The 23,044-nt window shown below is 41.8% G+C and overlaps 1 protein-coding gene across 1 annotated transcript in view; it reads left to right on the top strand.

Moving 5' to 3' along the window:
- LOC124544810 (small G protein signaling modulator 1-like) overlaps window positions 1-23,044 on the top strand; it is a 308,561-nt gene that overhangs the window by 29,948 nt on the left and 255,569 nt on the right. The window contains exons 5-7 of the mRNA XM_047123500.1: window positions 5,634-5,786; window positions 7,856-7,923; window positions 8,021-8,163. Coding sequence (XP_046979456.1) covers window positions 5,634-5,786; window positions 7,856-7,923; window positions 8,021-8,163 — 364 coding nt within the window. The remainder of the gene's footprint in view (window positions 1-5,633; window positions 5,787-7,855; window positions 7,924-8,020; window positions 8,164-23,044) is intronic.

The following is a 23,044-nucleotide window of genomic DNA, read 5'->3' as shown; positions in this document are numbered from 1 at the left end:
TGTTTAATCCCCTGCCAAGCAGAATCATATATTGAACTTTCCTGTGAGTGGGATCTGCTTCAAGCTCATTCCTTCTCTCACAACATGGCCCCAGGCCAATTCAATTCATAATCAGATGATCTGACACCCGAATATTATTCAAAGGCTCTATCTCTTCAGGATCTTCAATCATATTTGGCTTGACGGTGTCTTCCTTTGCTGTGGCAAGAGAATCATTTTCCAAAACTTAAGCCAGGCAAAAACCCAACATCTATCAACAGATATCCTCACCGGTGTGCTTTGCAGAGTGCATGAAAAAGATGGTTGCCCTCTGACTATGCTAGCTTCATGAATCTCAAGGCCTTTGTCCCCCTGTCAGTGTGGTTTCTGGGAAGTACGATCCACAACCAACCAAGTGGTTAGGTTGGAAACAGCAATCTGACAGGCTTTTTCTGAATGCCAACACCTCATTTCAGTCTCTTTTTGATCCACAAAAGGCATATCATACTGCCTGATGCCATCAGGTTTTACTCACATTCCATGGCTGGGGCTTTTGGACTCCCTACCAATTTTTATCCATCAGTTTTTATGCCAGCAGTTGTTCAAAGTTGGTACTTCGTCCAGCTCTCCACAAATCCAAGAGAATAGCATCCTGGAGGGCACTGTGCTAACAAGGGGAGGGCCTCAGACACAGCCAACGGATTTGGCTCAAATTTGGCAGGTCGCTTGTGTACAACCTAAAACAAAGGACTCTAAGATATTTTGGGACAACACCCCTGCAATTTTGAGAGAATCCTCCCTGAAGGTTATGATGAGCAATCGACTCAAAATTGGAGGGATCGATAGATAATTGTTAATAGAGCATTTTTCATCATCAGGTATGGGGTCCGCATAAAGCAAACTTTTCCAGAAATCGAGGAAAGAAACTTTTACACCTGCCGCTTCTGTACCCACATGGTAAACGCTTTTTGCCGATAGCGCAACGGCCAAGGTAACTGGCTGGGAATCGCAAAACCCGGGTTCGAATCTTGAAGAAACCTAGCAGATGTCATTCTTTTCGTTTGTATTTTTCCGTATATCAATTGATAGGGATAGGAGGGTTAATAAGGTAAGTAAATCAATATGGAATGATAATAATAAGGTAGGCAAACTAATTTCCCAAAATGCCATGAGTTAGTAAAGTATTTAACTTTTAAGCCTTGTCACATGAAAACAACTCCAAGTTTTGCGAATTCCTCACGAGGGATCACAGATAGCCAACCGCGTGACACTTGTTTACAGCAAGGCATGGGACAGAATGCATGTGGGGAGAGTTATGTTGTCCCGGTTGCCTCTTCGTCATATCATAGTTGTGACCCTGGAAGAGTGAAGATGTCCAGCATGAGCCTTATAGAAGTCAATCTGAAAGAGTTGTTTTCTGTCATTAGGCTGCCACAAACCTCGCTGATACGTGTAGTGTTTTTTCCATCATTAACACGCCGAATGAAATACATTTTGTGAATGAATACAGTGTTCTTCCATAAGTAACATATGACGAGTACTGTATGTAGTTTGTAGTAATTAGCTCGTCTGTTTATGCCGTAGTAACTAGTTATTGTTTGTTGTATCATATCTTTCAGGTGTATAATCTGAATAATGGAACATGTACACCCTTTGACTAGCACTGTAATATATAGTTGGGAGCCTGTCAGAGACGATGGCAAGTGGAAAGTTACTGACGCTGTGTTTTGGTTTGTAAAAGTGTTGCAAGACAGATGCATTATCAGTGCACTACCGGAAGCAGACAGTACTGTTTCTTGGCGTTCCAGATTGATAGGAGCGGCTATTGTCGAGTGATTTTTGGAGCTGACGAACGAAATGACTTTTGTTAATACTGAAGTACTATACCATGAAGACAAAGCAGAAGGTGATTCAGTGGAAGATATCCCGACTAGTGAAACGCAAAATGGTCATAGCACTTTGGAAATCTCCACATCACTGGGAATATGTGCTTCATCTGTTCCCAATGAGTATTACGAACCGGTTACTAAACGATTGAACTACGGCGCTGTACCTCTTGAAGTAAAAGTAAAGGGGGTAGCGCTAGCCATGAATCATCCAAATTGGAACTTACAAACACTGCAAAAGAATGGAGCAACAATAGCCCTGAAAAGGAAGAAGGATTTGAAATTGTGGGAAATTGATATCGTTAAAGGAGGGACAAGATACAGCAAATACCAGGCGATAAATAAGTGGACATACAACCGATTTGTCGAATCTCGTTGTCGTAATGAGAATGTAACAACAAGAATACTTCAGGAGTCGGCTGAAGGTGCAGTGCTTCAATATATGGCCAACAAGGATTTTACTTTTGCTGCATCATTATCTTAGGGCAAGAAATTTCAAATCGGGAGTATAAAGTTCATCAACGGCATGTCACTAAATATGTCTCTCATAAGGAGGTACAAAACATAGAAGATATACAGAAAGTGGCATCTCTTTTCGGCACGCAAACGGCGTCACTTATGACCGGTTTTAATCATGATTACGTGATCAGCACCGATCAAACAGGATGCGAGTATCGGATGAACATTCGATGCACATTACCGCATAAGGGAGAAAAACGAACCCTTGTCACAGTTGGTAGCAAAAACAAACTAACTCATTCGTTCACGGCGCAATATGCCATCACAGCCTCTGGAAAAGTGTTGCCTAAGGTTTTCCTTTGTTTACAGGAAACGAATGTTACATTTCGTCCTCAGGTTATAGAAGAGATCAGTCGTTTAACTGACTCATTGAAAAATGTTTACATTACCTGCTCCAAATCTGGGAAACTGATGAATGCGATTTACAGAACATTTTGAGAGAATGTTTTAAAACCATACGTTTCTGATAACAAGTTTTGTCTAATATTGGATTCCTGGAGTGGACAAATTAATACTACAATATTTATAGATGATGAGGGTCAGCCGACGTGCACTGTAAAAGTAATACTGCCAAACTACACACCTATGTGCCAGCCGTGTGATGTCTATTTCGATCGCCAGGTTAAAAACTTTATTTTCAGGCTTCAGAATTGCAATGTGATTCTGGAAACCCAGCGGGAATTGCACAACCACACGGATGCAATAACTATTCACAGCATAATTCATAACCAACTTTCAGCACCGATATTTCAGGCAATGATATCGTGTGCATGGTACGAAAAAGACATATTTTTAAATGTAAACCAAGTTTGTTTTCCGCCGACTCTTCGGAAGGAACAGTGTAGCTGTCGGAACATTGCATTCATTAGACGTTCTTGGTGCCATGAGTATATTTGTTTCAGATGTTTGTATGACAAGTACCATCCATCTGATTGTTTGAAGAAAAGTGAGGACTGGAAGAGCCATTGTAAAGTGACCTGGAGTAACATTTTAGTTGTTTACTATCCCAAGAGGTTTGATAAATTTATTTGCCTACCTTATTATTATCATTTCTTATTGATTTACTTACCTTATTAACCCTCCTATCCCTGTCAATTGAGATATGGAAAAATACAAATGAAAAGAACAACATCCGTTAGGTTTCTTCAGGATTGAACCCGGGTTCTCCGATTCCCAGCCAGTTACTTTGGCTGTTGCACTATCGGTGCTGTTGGTGAAAAGCATTTACCATGTGGGTACAGAAGTGGCAGTTGTAAAAGTTTCTTACCTCGATTCCTGGAAAAGTATGTGTTTTTGGACCCCATACCTGATGATGAAAAATGCTCTATTTACAGTTATATATTGACAAAAAGAGTCTCTCGTGGAACTGCAAAATACGACACTACACAACAGTAATTAGACCCGAAGCTCTGTACGCATCTGAGACACTAAACCTTCAACACAGAACACTAAAAGAGGAATTAGAAGTGAAAGAACGTAAGATAATGAGGAAAATCCTAGGACCAAGAACTAAAGATGGGGTGCATTATCCAAAACCCAATGCAGAAATATATAAAAATATCTCCAAAATAAGACACAATGCGCATGAGAAGAATCCAATTCATGGGGCACTTAGAAAGAATGGACTCAAACAGGTTAACACACAAAATCCATACATTTTTAAAGAACAAAACTGCAAGACCGAACTGGTACAAACAGACGGAAAAAGACCTGAGAGAATTAGGGTCTCCAAATCTACATGATAGAAATGAAATCAGAAAAATCACAAACACAGGGGGTTTTGAGGAAGAAGAGAGAAAAACTAACCGACATACATGGTCTACGTAACGAAAGCTAGCCCATTCGTTGTTTATGAAGGAATACTGAGCGAAAAGGAAGGCCAACAAATGTTGATTACGCGTGGTCCTAAGTGATCCATCCGCGAAGAAGAAGAAGAAGAAGATATCGATCCCACCAATTTTGAGTCGATTGCTTGTCATAACCTTTAGGGGTGATTTTCTCAAAATTGCGGGAATGTTGACCCAAAATATCTTAGTCCTTTGTTTTAGGTTGTACACAAGTGACCTGCCAAATTTGAGCCGAATTGGTTGGCTGTCTCTGAGGCCTTCCCCTTGTAAGTGTTACACTCTTCCTCATGGCCATCAATGGGCAGTGACCTCTATTATGTCACTGGTCACCCCGCACTGGTTGACGACTTCTGTGTTTGGTACAGTTCCCCCTCTGTAGCCTTGGATAAATGTCAGCTCCAAGGTGCCATTCAATAGGCCTCTGATTAGACCCTTTCCCTTGGTTTCCAGTTCTCTCCTGCAAAAGTTTGGGTCAAGAATTTTTGTCATTGTAACAAAGTCCACCAGACCCAGAACTCTACTTGCATGTCCAGCACTTAGACAGTCTCGATTTTTGGGACTCATCTGTGACAAAAAGCTGACTTGGCTGCTCCAGATTCATCAGCTAAAGATTAGCTGCATGCAAAAGCTTAATGCTCCTACTTCTTTGCCCACATCTCTTGGGGTGCAGATTACTGTACTCTCCATCATATTTACTGGGCTGTAGTCCAATCCCAATTGAACTATGGTTGCTAGGTTTATGGCTCACTGGTGCCTTCACCTTTGAAATTGTTGGACTCAGTCCTTATTGTGGAGTTTGACTGGCCACTAGCACCTTCTTGACAAGTCCTGTAGACAGTGTCCTTGCCGAAGTGGAAATCTTCCCTCCTCCATTCCAATAGTACCAACTCTTTCCTGCCTATGTAATCGCCATTTGACAATTTCCTGATCATCCAACATATCCTATTCCTGTTGCATATAAGGTACATTGATCCCCTCGACATTTCCCCACTCAGGTGGGATTACCAGTTGGAATGTACCTTGCAGCCCTCAGCCAGGAGCTCTTCATATCATCTTTAGAATGTACTCCCCAACTTTTCTTGCAAATTGTTTTCTGTAAATTGTTTTTCAGCTCTGGCACCAGTATTGACATAGAGCGCCTTGCCATTAATACTGCTTCGTACTTCTCTTAGCTGAGCACATTTTTAGTGGACATCACTACCTCTGGATGAACACACTCTTGACTGAAGGACTTTTTAGTCTCTTAACCCCAATCAAACAACCACCTGTGAAGATAGAAGTATAAGATTACACATTATTTTTTGTTTTGTGTTCTCTCTGCTGTGTTAAAATTTAATTGTGTCACAGGTTTAAGTCAGCTGTATCATGATAACAATGTCGTTAATTTTGTTTTTTAACCCAGGCGTTCCAGTTCAAGTGGCGACTCCTCAGCACTGCAGAAGAATGGTTCTCAGACTTCACCGCCACCACCACCTCCACGATACCTATGGATTCGCATAGCACTTTTTGAGAAATCTTTGGCCAAGATAATTGACTACTTGGTGCAAAACAGTAGGTGAGCTGTTTGGACTGGTGATCAGAAATTACTACTTTTCATATGCATAAGCATGTACCTGTATGATGTGTGATGAGGCGGTATATACCAGGTGTCCCCCCCCCCCCCTCCCCACTCTAGTGTGCATACCTTCTAAACACTTATTTAACATATGGTTCATTGGCAGCACGGTTACATGTGATAGATTTAGGCAGAGCAACTTTAAATTTGTGTCTAATGTCCTAGCCTTACATATCACAGATAAGATTAGTGTCACTTGAAAATGTTTCAACCTGTTGCCTTCCTTGCTTCCTGACTTAGCAAGCAACTTTGCAAAGGGATTGTTTCTTTGCTTGCTTTCTGACAAATTTCAAGTCAAACTACTTTCCACATTCCATAGATGAAATTTGCCGTAGTGTAAGATTTTAAAAAAATATTTTGTCAATAAAAATAAACTGACTTACCATTTCCTGTTATGTTACTTACAGGAAGGAAATTGGTATCTCATTTTGGCACATTAATAACACCTATTATTAAACTCCCAGCTTCTGGTGCAGTACACCGCTACGACAATTTCTCCCTGCCACTTTTACACAGCTGTGCCCCAGAGTTAGGTAACAGGATAGGAGAATGAAGGTTCTACAACACTCCAACAAATTAGCCACAAAGTCACACAAATGAGTTAAAAAGGTTTACTCATCTTTGTGACTTGTTGAATAATGAAGGTCTGTAAAACTGCATGTAATACAACATGAAAAAGGCTGTCAGTGGCAAAGTGCAAATGATCATAGGTAAACTTCACAGTACATAGCAAATGCAAATTACAACTACTGTCTGTTCACTTCTAAGAGTTTACTAAATGACATTCCCTGCCTAAGTCAGTCCTGGATGATGATCTATAACCAAGTGGGCGAGAGCTGCTCTTCTGTCTTCTGAGTAGGCTTCTGACTGATGTCGTCCGGTCATTGGCAGATTATATTTGGCCAGCAATTGGCCAAGGCGAAGTCGATATCTTCATCCTCAGCTCTGCCCATGGCGCTGGTGGAACTTGCGTGAGGGACCTGTCTCTATGGCACTGGCATCAGCTTGCATCTTTGCGCCTGTGGTGCTTTTCCCTGCATATGTCTTGTTTGGATGACATGACACAATTTTTGAATATCTTACAGTTTTGTATCTTCATTCAATAAAGGACTGACTTTATTTTCATTATTCATCTTAGTTACTGTGCTGCAAGTTCAGTAAAACATAGCACTAAATTTTAAATAAGAGGCAGAGGTAAAAACTCACTGCATGGACTCTGTGAATGATTGATTTTAGTTAATACATTGTGGTGTATGAAATGTAGATAAGATATAGTAATTTTATTTAAAACTGAGAGCAGAATGATATTTTATTTCATTAGAGTTACTGACTTCTATGTCTAATGGACAGTCATGTGATGCACCCACTCCCATCCCTCCTAATCATGAATTGCATGGTCATAACAAATGTTGTATTTCATAAATGGTTCAAGAATTAGAAACTTTTTTTTAATTATTTTTTGTTTTTTTTAATGATAGCATGCAAAGAGGCACATATGTTGTTCTTTAATTGACCAAGATGTGGAAGTAACTCATTCACAACAGAGGGATCAGTGGAACAGGACATGAAAACAGGTCAATAACATTTCAACATTTCAGGAAAGCCCAGAGGCTACTTTTAAATATGTCCTCAGCACTGGGTGGGTGGTGGAGCATGAGGAGTTAACTTGCCCACATCAGTTAAAGGGTTAATCTCGCTGTGTCTGTCCCAAGTTTTATTTATGGCTTCCCATTTGTCTTGGTTCCTTTCTGACAGATCTTCACCAGGCAGATGTAGTATTATAGCTTGGCATCATTGTTATTTATGATGTGGTATGAGTTTGCCAACTATGTGCTGCCTCAAAACAAAATACAAAACTTTAGGAACTTAAGATTATTTCTCATCACTGTTGTGCAAGTAATCACAATGTGCTTCAACATTTTACGGCCTCTTTATAGCTATTTACAAAATAATTCTCATTCTCATTTATTGATTCAGTGGTATCTGACAAGCTGTATGGTCTGTTTCAGCAAATACTATGAGAAAGATGCCCTTGTCGCAGATCCTGACTATGGCTCAATCTTGAGCTCCCTTCTTGGTAAGTTACTTCAACCAAGCAAAACTGTAATTCGGGTTTCTAGTTAATTTTGAACACTTCACCTTTGTTATCTTTATCATCATGGATAATCTTTCAGTTGGCCCATGTGCATTGGATTACTCTAAAACAAAGACACAGGACCATTTCTGGACAGATCCTCCAGCAGATGAATTAGTGCAAAGGCATCGTATATCAACAGGTCAGAGTACCCCTCCTCCTCGGCGCCGTGCCGCACTAAATGTGAGTAACAAACTATTTTGTCATCTAAAACTAGACTTTTCATTACGGTCTGTTCACATATTTTTGCCAGTGCCTTCCGGCTTGTATAGCTTGTGCACTTTAACTCTGATTCCAGTCACTGTTTCTATTTGCCTGACATTATTTCTTGAGAACTTCATGCCTCCAGCTTTTGTTGTGATGTTCCTTTAGTATCTAAATTAATGTACACTTTATACAGAGTCCAAAAATGTTGCGTCATACTGTAGCTTCTTAGGAACGCCCTAATCGATTTAAAAGCCCATTTTCTTCCATGTATATTTTCACATCTTACTACATAAAGGAAACTACTGTTTGTCTAAAGCCTCTGTTTTTTTTCTTTTTTCTGTAAAGTCTTTATTTTAGCATATTCAAATCTTTATTTTTATCAGCATACTGTCCATTGTACAGTATGTTCTGCATTTTATTATCTTGTTGTTTTCAATCATGTGCATTTATAAACTAGATACAGAACTGTTGTCCTCAAACGGGTACTGAAATGGATGAGTTACATACATACATATCACTGCCAAACACTTGTCTCCATGATGCCCATCATGGAAAGTGTTCAATTAGGTGGATTAAGTAAAAGCATTCATTAACAGGCAGAAGTATCCATTGCATTCAATGAACAAAAAATTATGATTGGTGCTAATTTATTCACACTGATACTTATCAGAATGAGTTGAAAATTATGTCATTTATATTGTCAAGATTTGGTTATGACCCAGGTTATTAATGTTTTTATTAGTAAAGAACAATATTTTATTTTACTGTTTAATTTCAATGCTGTGTATACAGATGGAGGGAGGGTCCAAAAAATTGTCACTATTTGATAGTTCATATATTCTTAAAAAATTGACCTACAATTATGTTTTTACCATTGAGAGTGAGTTACATGTTTGGAATGAGTGCTGATTGCGCTGGACTTCAAACCAAACCACCCGTGTCAGTTTATCTGGCAAAGTGGTAGCACATGCCACTACAATTTTTTCACAGAGTTCATTGATTGTTGATAGTTTGAATCAATACACACCATCTTGATCATCTCCTACAGTTAGATGTTCAAAGGTATCAAATCAGGTTGTGATGTGGGCACTTAATAGGACCTCTTTGATGTATCCATTGTCTGGGTAGTCCATGAACACTGTGATATCTCGATGGTAGTGAAGTATGGCTCCATCTTGTTTCATGTCAAAGTCTTAATCTTCATACAGGGTTTGAATGACAAGCAAAATCCCTGTCTTAAGACTATCAACATATGTATTATAACTTACACTACCATCGAAGAGCTATGGACTAATCAAACCATGCAATGATAGACTACACCATGTCACACATTAACAATGGTAGATTCACTGCCTTGTCCGCATGAGTGTAAGAATATTCAGCAGTCCAGAAGACACAATTGTGTCAGTTCTTAGTATATTTTAGTTTAAGTTGGGCCTTATCAGACCACACTAATTTCCTAGCCAATTCCTCATCCTCATGAACCGTGTGCTCAGACCACTCACAGTATTCAGTCCTTTGATCAGAGTGGTTCTCATTCATTCCGTGAAACAATCTGAAAATGTACATGTTCCACTTTTCACTCATAAGAATGTTTTTTACACTGATCGACTCTCCACACTTATATATGCTCCCTGTTTCACTTATTTTTGCTGTGATCTGATGAAAGGTTACAGCACTGGAGTAGCTCTTCCTGATCTATTCTGTTGCTTCATTTCAAACTTATTACAGATATGGATGGGTGTTCATTGTGTTGATGCCCATACTCCAAACTCTTTCTGCTACTGCCGATTGTATGCTGAGAGTGATCTTATGCTCCAGTGTGATTTCAGTGCAGCCTTACGTATCACAAGTGATAAGATTGCCTCTTCTACGCTGTCTTCCACTGTGTGTGTGTGTGTGTGTGTGTGTGTGTGTGTGTGTGTGTGTGTGTGTGTTGTTGTTGTTTTTTTGCTTGTTTGTTTCTCTGTTCAACACAACATATAAAAATTTCCCTCCATTGAAGTGTAAGTGTAGTTGATTTTCTGCTAATATACATGGGATCCAAAAAGTTGAAGTCACTGTTTACAATTCAATAATTTCAAAACAACGTGACTTACAGTTAATAGTCTCATGCAGAAATGTAGTGTAACTATTAAATTCATCATTGGTAAGTGGCACTGGTCATTCATGTTGCACATGTGAGGGGGGTGGGGGTGGTGTGGCAAGTCAATATAGTGGATGATGGTGCACTAGTGTGTGTGTGTGTGTGTGTGTGTGTGTGTGTGTGTGTGTGTGTGTGTGAGAGAGAGAGAGAGAGAGAGAGAGAGAGAAAGAGAACAATCTATAAATTAATTGGATAGATAAAAAAAATCTACTCACCAAGTGGCAGCAGAACATACACATAAAAGGAGGTTATAAATTGGCAAGCTTTTGGAGCCAGTGGCTCCATTTTCAGGCAGAAGGGTTGAAGGATAAGGAAGAGGGGTGAAGAAGGAGGAGTGGAGAGGTCTAGGAGAAGGAGAACATTTTGGGACAATCACCCAGAACCGTGTGTCACAGGAGACTTATCAGACAGGATGAGAAGAAGACTGATTGTTGGGGACTACATTGGATGAGATTTGAAAACCTGATAGCTTAAAGGTGGAAGATAGAGTAATACGCAAGACAGAGATTACTGCTTAAACATCGTGCATGAGTTAATAAGAGTGAAAAGCTAATTGCATTGTACGTAATAGCAGTGTGAAGGAGGCGGTGAAAAATAGATGGGTAAGAAAATGAAAATTGTAGAAAACTAAAATGGAGTGAAGAAAAAAGTAGTTACTGTGAAGAAATACTGAGACAGAAGATATTAACATAAATTAAGGCCAGGTGGGTGGCAAGAACCAAGGACTTATTGTAGCGCTATTTCCCACCTGTGGAGTTCTGAGAAACTTGTGTCTGGGGGCAAGAATCCAGATGGCACGTGTGGTGAAATGGGCACTGAGGTCACGATTATCATGTTTTAGAGCAGGATATTGCATGTTGCCAGTATACTCCGTCTGCCTATGCCCATTCATCCTAATTGATAACTTGGTGGTAGTCATGTCAATGCTAAAGGCCGAGCAGTGTTTATGGTATAAGACATGTCATTTCACATGTGGCTCTCACTTTGATAGTGTGTGTTTTGCCAGATAAAGGGCTGGTATAGATGATGATAGGAGGGTGCACAGGGCATACTGTGCAGTGGGTTTAGCCACAGGGGTAGGAGTTATAAGGCAGGGAGATGGGTCCAGAGGGAGCAAAGGGTCTGACAAGAATATTGTGGGGATTGGAATGGTGATGAAAAGCTATTCTTGTCAGACCCTATGCTTCTTCTGCACCCATCTCCCTACTGTATGGCTCCTACCCCTGTGACTGACCCTGCTGCAAGACTTACCCTCCCCACCCACCTGGCCTTAATGTTTGTTAATTTCTTCCATCTCACCATTTCATCACAGTAACCACTCTTTTTTTCACTCCACTTTAGTTTTCTACATCTTTAATTCTCTTATCCGTCTGTTTTTCACCACCTCCCTCCTACCTCTGTTATGTACAATGCACTTAGCTTTTCACTCCTATTAACTCATGCACAATGTTTAAGCAGTAATCTCTGTCTTTTGGTCTCACCTAACGCACAGTTCAAGGTGACTTTCCCAAAAACTACCCCATTTCTAGACCTCTCCAGTCCTTTTCCCTCACCCATCTTCCTTACCTTTCAACCCTTCTGCATGGAGGAGGAGCCACTGGATCTAAAAGCATGCCAAATTATTACCTTCTTTTATGTGTGTTCTGCCGCTGCTTGGTCAGTAGACTTTTTTTTATCTATACAATTTTTATATTTTGCTTAATGTAAATGTCATGTGACTAGGGCCTCCTGTCGTGTAGACCGTTCACTGGGTGCAAGACTTTCGATATGACGCCATATCGGTGACTTGCGTATAGATGGGGATGAAATGATGATGATTAGGACACCACAGCACCCAGTCCCTAGCGGAGAAAATCTCTGACCCAGCCGGGAATCGAACCCGGGCCCTTAGGATTGACATTCTGTCGCGCTGACCACTCAGCTACCGGGAACGGACATAGTGATTAATGACTTAGTTAACAAAGATCCTATTTTTTGCAACCAGATGTTTTAGTTTGTATTTATCAAAAATGTTTCACGTATTCATGTTAGGTAGTATTAGCGGTCTATAACATAAAGAAAATTATTTAATTATATATGTTTTGATAAGAGCTCTGTAGTTTTTGCTGGCAGCTCATTTAAATTTTTTAAATGTATAGTGACACATTATTGTGTTTATTTACACTCGAATTCATTTGTATGTCATCTTCATGTGTCCACATGTTCTTATGTATGTACAAGATGCACAGTTGATAGATGGTATTTACACATTTCACTGTACATAACCTGTGCAGTTGTGCATTGGACGTGGTCTTGCCCACATGCTGTACAGCTGATTTGAGGGATAAAGGGAGCTGTGAAGTTGAGAGTAGTGCAGAGTGAGTGTAGAGTGGTGATGGAGAGAGGGTGGGTAGTGGGGGTTTGTGTGTGTGTGTGTGTGTGTGTGTGTGTGTGTGTGTGTGTGTGATATATATATATATTTGGGGGGGGGGGGGGGGGGGGGAGAGACGGGAAGGGCGTGAATGGGTGTATGGGGTGCACAAACCCACGCACCTGAGGGAGGGCAGTGTTGGGTATTGGTTGGTTTTGTGGTAAGTTATGAATTAGTGAGAATATTGTTCTCTTGTTTTTTTTTTTTGTCATTTAGTGTATATTCATTTCTATTTAAGGCCATCTGTGTGAAATATTCTTTCTGTATAGTGAGCATTCCCTTTCTGTCATTGTTAAGCATAATATTGCCAAATCTGTTTTTATCTCAGTGAATTTTTTTTAATTAGATACTCTGCGTATTTGGAGTGGGTACATTCATTCATGAATGCCCTTTTATGAGGAATTTTTTTGTAAAAAAACTCATAAAACAGCTTTTCTAACCAGACAAACTCTTTTACAAGAAAGAGCATTTCTTAAGTTATTTTTCTCCATAGTTGCCATCATTGTTCAGACATTTGTCATAGCAGTAAACCAACTTTTCTGTGTCCTCTTCATAGATGGAGGCCACCAGTGAAGGCATCCTTTGCTGAACACTGTTTTTTCTTCATTGTCATTGTCACAGCACCTTCTTCCAAAATAACATTTCAAGGTCAAGAAAAATTGGTAATCAGAAGGTTAGAGAACAAGGCTATATGGCGGTGATCGAACTGCTCCCAACCAAATCATTGAATAAGGTTTTGAGTGATACCAGCAGAATGGGGATGTACGTTGTCATTAAGCGACATAATGCCTTGACTGTGCATTCCATGCCTTTTTCTTTAATTGCATGCAGAAATTTTCCTATTGTTTTGTGGTAGCATACTGCATTGATGGTTTCACCTCTGGGAAGGAACTCAACAAGCAGAATGCAAGAAACTGTTCAGCAGAGGCTGTCTTCACTGGTGGCATCTCTCTATGAAGAGGGAATAGAAAAGTTGGTTTCTTGCTATCACAAATGTCTGAACAATGGTGACAACAATGTAGAAAAATAATTTAAGAAATGCTGTTCCTTGTAAAAATAAATTCTGGTTTGCAAAATGTTTTTATGGTATTTTTTCCAAAACGGTACTTACTTTCTGGACCTGCCTCATATGATCTTTGTGTCTGATGTTAAAATTCCTTGCAGCTATCCAGATACTACATGTTCATTCATATATTCATGAGCTATTCTATTTATAATTCACTCTTGTCACAGTTTTTAATTTCTTTTGTACTGTGCTAGTTATCTTGAAGGGTGTTACTAACCTTGAGTGTGAGTTGGATGTGTTCTATTATGATGTGCCATTTTGTTTTTATATTGAGAAAGGTTTTGTGTAGCTTGAATGTGCTTTGTGTGTTACTTTCATATGTTGATATATCTACATTATTTTTAATTTTGATCACAATATTATGAAAAGGATAGATTCCTACTCTCCATGTAGAGAAGACGTTGAGATGCAGAGTGACACAACAAAAAGATTGCTATACTTTTGAGCTTTTGGCCAAAAGGCCTTCTACGCACACACACACACACACACACACACACACACACACACACACACACACACAAATCACACACTCATGACTACTGTCTCTGGTAGCCAAGACTGGACTGTATACAGCAACTGTGTCTGAAAGGAGAAACAATCTGTGGGTAGTGGAGGGGGGGGGGGGGGGGGGTGTTAAGGAGGAGGCTGGGATGGGGAGGGATGAGGATAACAGGGTAGCTATGGGGGGAAAGCATAGTGCTGCTTGTAGGAGCATGTGGGACATTATGGTGACTGGGTAGGGCTGCAAGGTGCATTTGTTTTGTGTGTGTGTGTGTGTGTGTGTGTGTGTGTGTGTGTGTGTGTGCGTGTAAGGGGGGGGGGTGAAAGCAGAGAAGTAGATAGAGACTAGTGGATGTGTTTGGTGAAATACAAAGCCGAGTAGTGCTGGAATGTGAAAGGGAAGGGGATAGGCAGGTGAAGAACAGGGACTAGCGAACATTACGGGAATGTAGAGTATATTGCAGGGAGTGTACGCACCTGCACTATTCAGAAAAGCAGGTACTGGCGGGAAGCATACAGATGGTGCAGGCTATGAAGCAGTCATTCAAGTGAAGCACATTGTTTTTGGCAGCGTGTTCTACAAGTGAGTGGTCCAACTGCCCATTGGCCAGTTTATCGGTGGGCATTTGGGTGGACAGATAGCTTGTTGGTTGTCAAGCCCACGTAGAAAGCTGCACAGTGGTTGCAGCTTAGTTTGTTGACCACATGACTGCTTTCACAGATAGTGCTGCCTTTTATGGGATAGGAGATGCCTGTGACCAGACATTCTGTGGGGCAGATCTGGCATTTACGTGTATAGCAGGGATATGAGTCATGAGGCAAGGGGGTGGGAGCATGGGTGGAATAGGGATTTAGAAGGATATTGCAAAGGTTGGTGGGTGGTATAATACCGCTGTGGAAAGAGTGGGAAGGATACTGGGTAGGAATTCCTCATTTCAGGGCATGACAAGAGGTAGATGAAAACATTTAGCTTCTCCTGTGTTTTATTAGCAGTATATTTCTTAAATTTCGTACATTTTTTTCTATTTCAGAGATTTAATCTCACATTTTTAACTAAGTGCAAATCGAGGCAGTCTGTAGTGCACTTTCCATTTCTTCTGAACAGCCAGCTACTCAGTTCATCAAGGCATCAGTGTCCATTGTTGGCACATCAGTTGAGTGACAAGTTGTGTATCTCGGTTTCTGTCAGCTTTTGTAGTCTACTACTTCAGTAGTCTTGCGTGGGACGTTTGCATGCTTTGTGCAGATGCAAGAGGAGCTGGGTGCAGTTCACTAACAGCTGAATGTGCTTTTGGCTAAGGTTAGCTGCCATCAAGCTATTGCCTTGGAGCATAGTGGTGTTGGAGAATATGGCACACCACATGGAGCACTTCAGCTGTCGCTTGTTTCACCCATGACCTCTGCTGCTGAGGTACCTGCTAGTGTACTCGATGTGGTGGATGCTCCCCCACAGCATGGGGAGTGGTGGGTGGTAGTGCATTCACATCGCTCAAGGCAGAGGCCCAATAGGGAGACTGGCTGTTTGGCTTTGCCTATTCCTTCTATTAGTGAGCGGGTGGGTGTTCTGTAAGCAGGGTCTGAGCAGGCACACATGAGGAGGGGTTCCCTGTTGTCATTAGGTCCAACGTTAGTCGTGTTATTGAGCCCCTTAGGGAGACTGAATTCAGGGGCAGAAAGAAAACGAATGTACCCTAGGTATGTCTGCTGGGGGATATCATCCAATATACGGAAGAGGCCTGATCTGCGGCTATCAAGTGTGCAGGATGCAGTCCTCTGCAAGTTGTGGCTCAAACTGACCCCAACGACGCCTGTCGCTTGGGTTCCAAGACCATCTTCAGTTCATACAGGCAGTTGATGGAGATGGAGAAGGCTGTTGGCCTCGTATGTGGAGTGCAAGCAGAGCTTGCAGTTTGTGTCACTGCTTCCAGAGTTGATCGGGGTCCTTTGGTTTGGAGCCAAAGGCTTCATTGACACTGTGATAGCCTTGGTAGCAGATTTCTGGGCATGCATTATCGGACAAGAATTATAGAACTTGCTTTGATAGGTCAGGGGTGCACTACACAAAGGAAGCAGTTACTCAGATAGCAGAGTACTTGAGGAGTGCACATTTAGTTTTTTAGGCTAGGTGGCAGTTTGAGGTACTCTGAACACTCGCCAGTCAGTATGCAGGTAGCAAAATCAGATTGCGCTGTAATCTCCCCACGGAAAATTACCCTCTACCACGCAATAATTAATAATGGTCAACCAAATCATCCACATGTATTTACGTTTGAAAAGTATCTGATCAGATTTTCTAGTAATATATGCGCCGACAGCTCATCGACGCCAAAGTATTTTTCTAGTACGTTTATTCTTTGGAACAACAGAGGTACAGAAATGTATGCTCCATGGTTATTATAGAGAGAGAGAGGAACAGCTTCGGAAGTATCGGTTGGAAGATTGTCGGATTGCTAAAGGAGATTTATTTGCTCTTCTTCGCGCTAAAGCGAGCTAGCAAAGTTTGTGCCGCTAGCGTGATAGATAAAGAGAAAGAAAAACCTGTAAAAGAAAATTACATGAGACTTGGAACCAACAGAAAACAGAACATGTACGGAAATGGATTCAATATACAATTTTCCTCAGAAATAAAGTTTGTGACCATTTTATTCTAGAGTGAATGACGAATGAGTTCTCTGTCTGAACCATTGATGATTGTCTGGGCCCTGTAATTAATTGGGAAGTTTCAGCTGTGACGAAGAGAGCCTGCAGTCTCTGAGTTTTTTGAAATCGTCCAAAAAGGCTTCGTCCACATCTGAAATTTTAGATCTGTCGTAAACTGAACGAATTGTTCAAACGATCGATTTTCCCAACTGAATGCAGCGCTTAATAATAATAACAAATGTAAAGATCTTTTCTAGCAAGCCAGCTGCTGAATATTAAGACGAAGGGCTCCACCAGAGATTCTACTAGGCTGATTTCACGTAAATAATATATTTAAACTGTACACAGATAAAGGACAGAGAGAGAGAGAGAGAGAGAGAGAGAGAGAGAGAGAGAGAGAGAGAGAGAGAGAGAGAGGGAGAGAGAATCCTCCATTAGCATAATTGTTTATCTGTCTTTTCACGGATCAGCCTAACTAGAAAACAGAAGCCCTGACTTTATTGTACCGATTTATGTGTGAGAGGGAAAGAGCGATAAAGGCGACAGATACACTTCTGTACAGACAAAACATTACACCAAGTTAGCGGCAAGCTGCATTCACATAGACTTTCATCATTTACAAGAGCAGAGTAGAATTCATTATAGCGCTTAGAGTAAAGACACTACAACTATCAAGATTTTTTTCAGTAAATTGTCGAATTATTTGTAACAAATTTCCTGCACTCCAGGGAAGTTCTCACGCTCAAAGTATTCTTGAGACCAAGAGCTGGCTGAAACCTGAAGTAGAGAGCTCAAAGATATTTAGCAAGTCATGGAAGTTATATCAGAAATACAGATGAGATGTCATAGGAGGGGAGTGTTCATTGGAGTTGACAAAAGTATTGTCTCTATTAAGGTCAACATTGAGTGTGACAGTGAAGTTATCTGGTCACGTATAACAGGTCTTGGTGAAACCAAGTCAACTGATGGATGTTTTTACCGGCAACCTGTGACAGTTCTAGAGTCTTTCAAAGAAAGTCTATGATTAGTAGCATGTAAATACTCGGAGCATACAATACTAGTTGGAGGCAACTTTAACCTACAGAGTATAGATTGGGTTGTCTGTGGATGCTTTGCAGATGGTACTGACAAACGGTCTTGCAAAGGACTTTTGAGCACAGTTTTCCAAAAACTGTCTAGTGGCAGCTAATATGGCAAACCACACACAATTGAAACATCTTAGTCCTTGTAGCTACAAACATGTGGTACCTTATTGACAGCGTTAGTATAGAGGCGGGATTAGTAATCATGATGTCATCAAAGTGACTATGATTAGAAAAGTTAATAAATCGTTCAAAAAGGCTAGGAAAGTGTTTCTGCTAGAAAGAGCAGATAAGCAGTTATCACCAGCCCACTTGGACAACGAACTGATATCACTTAGTTCCAGTAAGATCAATGTATAGGAATTGGGGACAAAGTTTAAACAAGATGTATGTAGATCATGATCTGCAGAACTATGTGCATAGTAAGTGGATTAAGGATAGGAATGACCAACCATAGTTTAACAATGAAAGTCAGAAAATGCTGAGGAAGCAAAGGCTGTTGCACTCTCGGTTCAAAAGAACATGTGCAAATAACAACAGGCAAAGGTTAGCAGAGATCAATGGACCTGTAAAACAGTCTGCATTGAAGCACACAATTACTACCACTGTCGTACCTTGGCAAAAGATCTGGCCAAGAACCCAAGCAAATTCTTGTTTCGTGTAAAATCACTAAGCAGATCTAAGGTTTCTGTCCAGTTACTTATTGACAAGTCTGGTAGATAGCAAGCTACATGCCAATTTAGAGTGGCGAGGTGTTCGTTTCGGCCGGCGTAACCATCGAGGTCCAAAAGATAACTAGGTTGCCACCGGTGCCTCCATCTTGGTCTTTGAGGGTGACACATTTCCTGAGAAGGTTAAGGTGATGGTCTACCGCTGTGACATCAAGCCATATATCCCTCCCCCAATGCTGTGCTTTAAGTGCTGGAAGTTCGGCCCCATTTCCACTGTACTTAAAGCCCCATCTGTTGAGATTGTGGACCTCCATTGCATCCCAATACTCCTTGTACCCTGCCTCCCATCTGTGTCCACTGCAGAGAGCATCATTCAGCTTGCTTGCCAGACTGCAGGACTTTACAGAAAGAGAGGAAAATCTTGGAATATAAGACCCTGGACCGACTGACCTGCACTGAGGCTAAGAGTAAATTTGAGCACCTACATCTTGTGGCTATGACCACCTCATATGCCAGTGCCACAAGAACAGTTATTGCCTCATCAGTTCCTCAAAATCCTGTTGCCTCTCTGGACCGGGAGACTACACCTTCCCTCTTGATGGTGCTTGATGGTGGGGGGAACTTTCCTCCCTGTTGCTCACACACCACCTACTTTGGAAGCAACAACCCCCCCCCCCCCCCCCTCTCACCCCCAACCATCAGGGATTTCAGTCCCCACTTCTGAGCCAGAGAAGCATAAGGCTTCTTCGGCTCCTCTCACTGGTAAGGGGTCCCTTGGTTCACTCCCTTCCCAGGTTTCTACTAGTGGAAAAGATGACACTGACCAGCGGCTGAAGAGCCCAAAAGCAGCTGGTCATAGGCCTTCACACTCGTCCTCAGTCCTGGAGACTGATTCAGTGAATGCTGAATTGCTGAGAGAGCTCAGCCAGGGAAACCCAAGGAGCAATGCGAGAAATCAAAAAAGAAGACCGCTAAGAACAAGGAACTTCCGGTGGCACCCACATCACCACTACCTACAAGCTCTGTGTCTGTGGATGGGGTGGAGATTCTGGCATCTGCTGAGGACGTGGATCTCGCCATACCCTAAGACACAATGGATATAGACTACTCAGGCAAAAAGTCGATGCTAAATGGTGACCCAGAAGCGTAAACTGCCTCATTGAATGTTCCATGCCTTCCCAGTCTCATGATGATGTCATCCAACAGTGGAATTACGGTGGTTTTTTCCATCGCCTGGTTGAGCTACGGCAACTGTTAAGCTTTACACCTGCTTTCTGCATTGCCTTCCACGAAACCTGGTTCCCGGAAATGTGGAACCCTACCCTCCGCAGCTATAAGGGGTATTACAGGAACCGTAGTGACTATAATTGAGTGTCAGGTTGAGTTTGCGTTTTTGTCCTAAACTCAGTCTGTAGTGAAACTGTGACCCTTCAAACCCCTCTTGAAGCTGTGGCTGCCAGAATACAGATGACGCAGGAAATAACTGTCTGCAATGTATATCTTCCTCCAGATGGTGCAGTACCCCTGAATGTATTACCTGTACTGATTGATCAACTCTCTAAACCTTTCCTACTTTTGGGAGATTTTAACACCCATAACCCCTTGTGGAGTGACACCATGATTACTGGCTGAGGCAAAGATTTCAAAACTTTACTGTCTCATTTCGATCTCTGCCTCTTAAATACTGGGGCCGCCTCACATTTCAGTGTGGCACGAGGTAGTTACTTGGCCATTTATTTATCCATTTGCAGCCCAGTTCTTCTCCCATCTACCCCTGGAGAGCACATGACAACCTGTGTGGTAGTGACGATGTCCCAATCTTCCTGTCACTGCCTCGGCGTCAGGCCGGAGTCCCTCCATTACAGATCTGATGTGTACAACTGCTCACCAGTTACGTTGCGCACATTTGTAGTTCTCATGAGCATCCGAATTACCATCTCCTTTTTCCACCCGTGGCTGTTCATCTCCCGCATCCTTGGCCCAGGTCAGGGCTAACGATTGCGGCTCATGTGTGATCCCTTCTGTTTGAACTGGAGTCCTTCCCTTTACCACCTCCCATCTAGGTCTGCCTGCATACACCTCCATGGTGTACACCTAGGCTGCCGATTCGTCTGGACCTTTCGCATGACCCTAATGACTCGGTTACTCCTGCCACTCTCCGCTGTCACTCTCTGAAGTGGTTTACACTGACGGCTTTATGGCTGATGGTCATGTTGGCTTCGCCTACATCCACAGAGGCCATTTGAACAGCATTCCTTGCCTGATGGCTGCAGTGTATTCACTGCAGATCTGGTGGCCATCTCTCGTGCACTTCAGTATATCCATTCATGCCCTGGGGAATTGTTTCTTCTGTGTAATGACTCCTTGAGCAGCCTACAAGCTACTGACCAGTGCTACCCTTGTCATCCTTTGGTAGTTTCCATCCAGGAGTCCACCTATGCCCTGGACCAGTCCTGTCAATCACTGGTGTTTGTGTGGACCCCAGGACACGTTGGCATCCCATGGACTTGCTGACAGGCTGGCCAAACAAGCTATGCGGAAACCGCTTCTGGAGATGAGCATCTCTGGACCTGACCTGTGTTCTGACTTACACCGTAGGGTTTTTCGGCTTTGGGAGACAGAATGGAATAACAGTACACACAACAAACTGCGTGTCATTGAGGAGACTACAAATGTGTGGAAGTCTTATACGCGGGCCTCTCACAGGGAATCAGTCGTCCTCTGCTGGCTCTGCATTGGCCATACTTGGGTGACCCACGGTTACCTCCTGTGCCGTGAAGACCTGCCTGAGTGTTGGTGCGGTGCCCGGTTGACAGTGGCCCATATTCTGGTGCACTGTCCCACTTTGACTGCCCAGTGACGAAATCTTGGCTTACCAGACTTGTTGCCACTAATTTTATCTGACAATGCCTCATCGGCTGATTTAGTTTTAAGTTTTATTCGTGAGACTGGGTTTTATCATTTGATCTAAGTTTTAGTGCATATCCTTTGTCCCTCTGTATCCTCCACTCTAGTGCTTCTAGGGTGGAGGTTTTAATGTGTTGCAGAGTGGCTGCCTTCTCCTTTTTTATTCTCACGGTCAGCCAGCCATGGTAATCTGCTTTGTTGTTCCAATCTCTTCATCCCGCTTCTTGTGTTTCTGTGGTTTTCTTGTCCCCTTTTTTCTGTTTACATGTTTGTTGCCCTTCATTGTTCTTGCGATTTTTCCTTTCATTCCATTTTGAGTTGTCAGTCTCGTTCATTTTATGCTCACACTTGTGCCATTGTTTTATTTGGAACAAGGGACTGATGACCTCGTAGTTTGATCCCTTTCCCCCTCTTTTAATCCACCCAACCAACAGTTCTGTAATCGAGAAAGAATGCCTTGCTGTTTTTTGGGCCATCAAAAGGTTCTGGCCATATTTATTGGGCAAACCTTTCACATTTGTGACAGATTACCATTCTCTATCCTGGCTTATTTGTCGGATTGACAGGTGAGATGAGCACTGAGGCTTCAGGAATGCAACTTCACAGAGGTACATAAAAGTGGATGCAAACATAAGGTCATCAACTGCTTTTCATGGATTCGTTTGGTAGTACATAGCAGCATGAATGAAGTCTGTCATTTGTGCGTTATGTGACAGCTGCTGAACAGAGGCAAGATCCAGCATTGCTGAAAACCATGGAAGCCTTGAAGAAGCAGGAACCGACAGAAGGAGAGTTACATTTAATAAAATAGCATTGTATAATAGTAGGGTGTCCATTTGTCCCATTTTTCCCGAGACAGTCCCGATTTTTTTACCAAAAGTCCCGCTGTCCCGAATGTTTTTTTGGGGACGCTCAAATGTTCCGTTTTTTTTTTTATGATTCCGCTTGGCTTGAGTATTTTACGCTACTGGTTGTTTAACTTGCTATTAACTGTGCAATTATTTTCGCTAGGAAGTGTGTGATGACTTTCAGCATACCCCAAACATGTACCGAACTGTCAAAAATCGCAAGTAATTTTAAACTCACCATAGGTTATGAATAACAATGAAGATTCTTCTCTTATAAATCTATCCACTGAATCCGTCCTTTCAGTTCAGAGATACTCTACGCCACTGATACTCGCTCTCTGACTTTTGTCACTACACTGCTAATGTTTTGCACTGTGCAATCAGTGTTACATTATGCCAAAACGAAAGTGTAATCTTAACAGCAATATAAAAAGCGAATTTCTTTTTATCACTGGTAGTGGAGAAACTGTAGAATGTACTTTGTGCAGATCAAACTTTGCTATTGGTCATGGTGGAAGGTCTGACATTGTGAATCACATTAAGACGAAGAAACATCGCATGAGTGATCAAACGAAAAGAGCAAATA

Source organism: Schistocerca americana, chromosome 8, assembly GCF_021461395.2.
Source record: "Schistocerca americana isolate TAMUIC-IGC-003095 chromosome 8, iqSchAmer2.1, whole genome shotgun sequence".
NCBI lineage: Eukaryota > Metazoa > Arthropoda > Insecta > Orthoptera > Acrididae > Schistocerca > Schistocerca americana.
The sequence above is the reverse complement of the archived record's forward strand: the minus strand, read 5'-3'. Positions and strand labels throughout refer to the sequence as shown.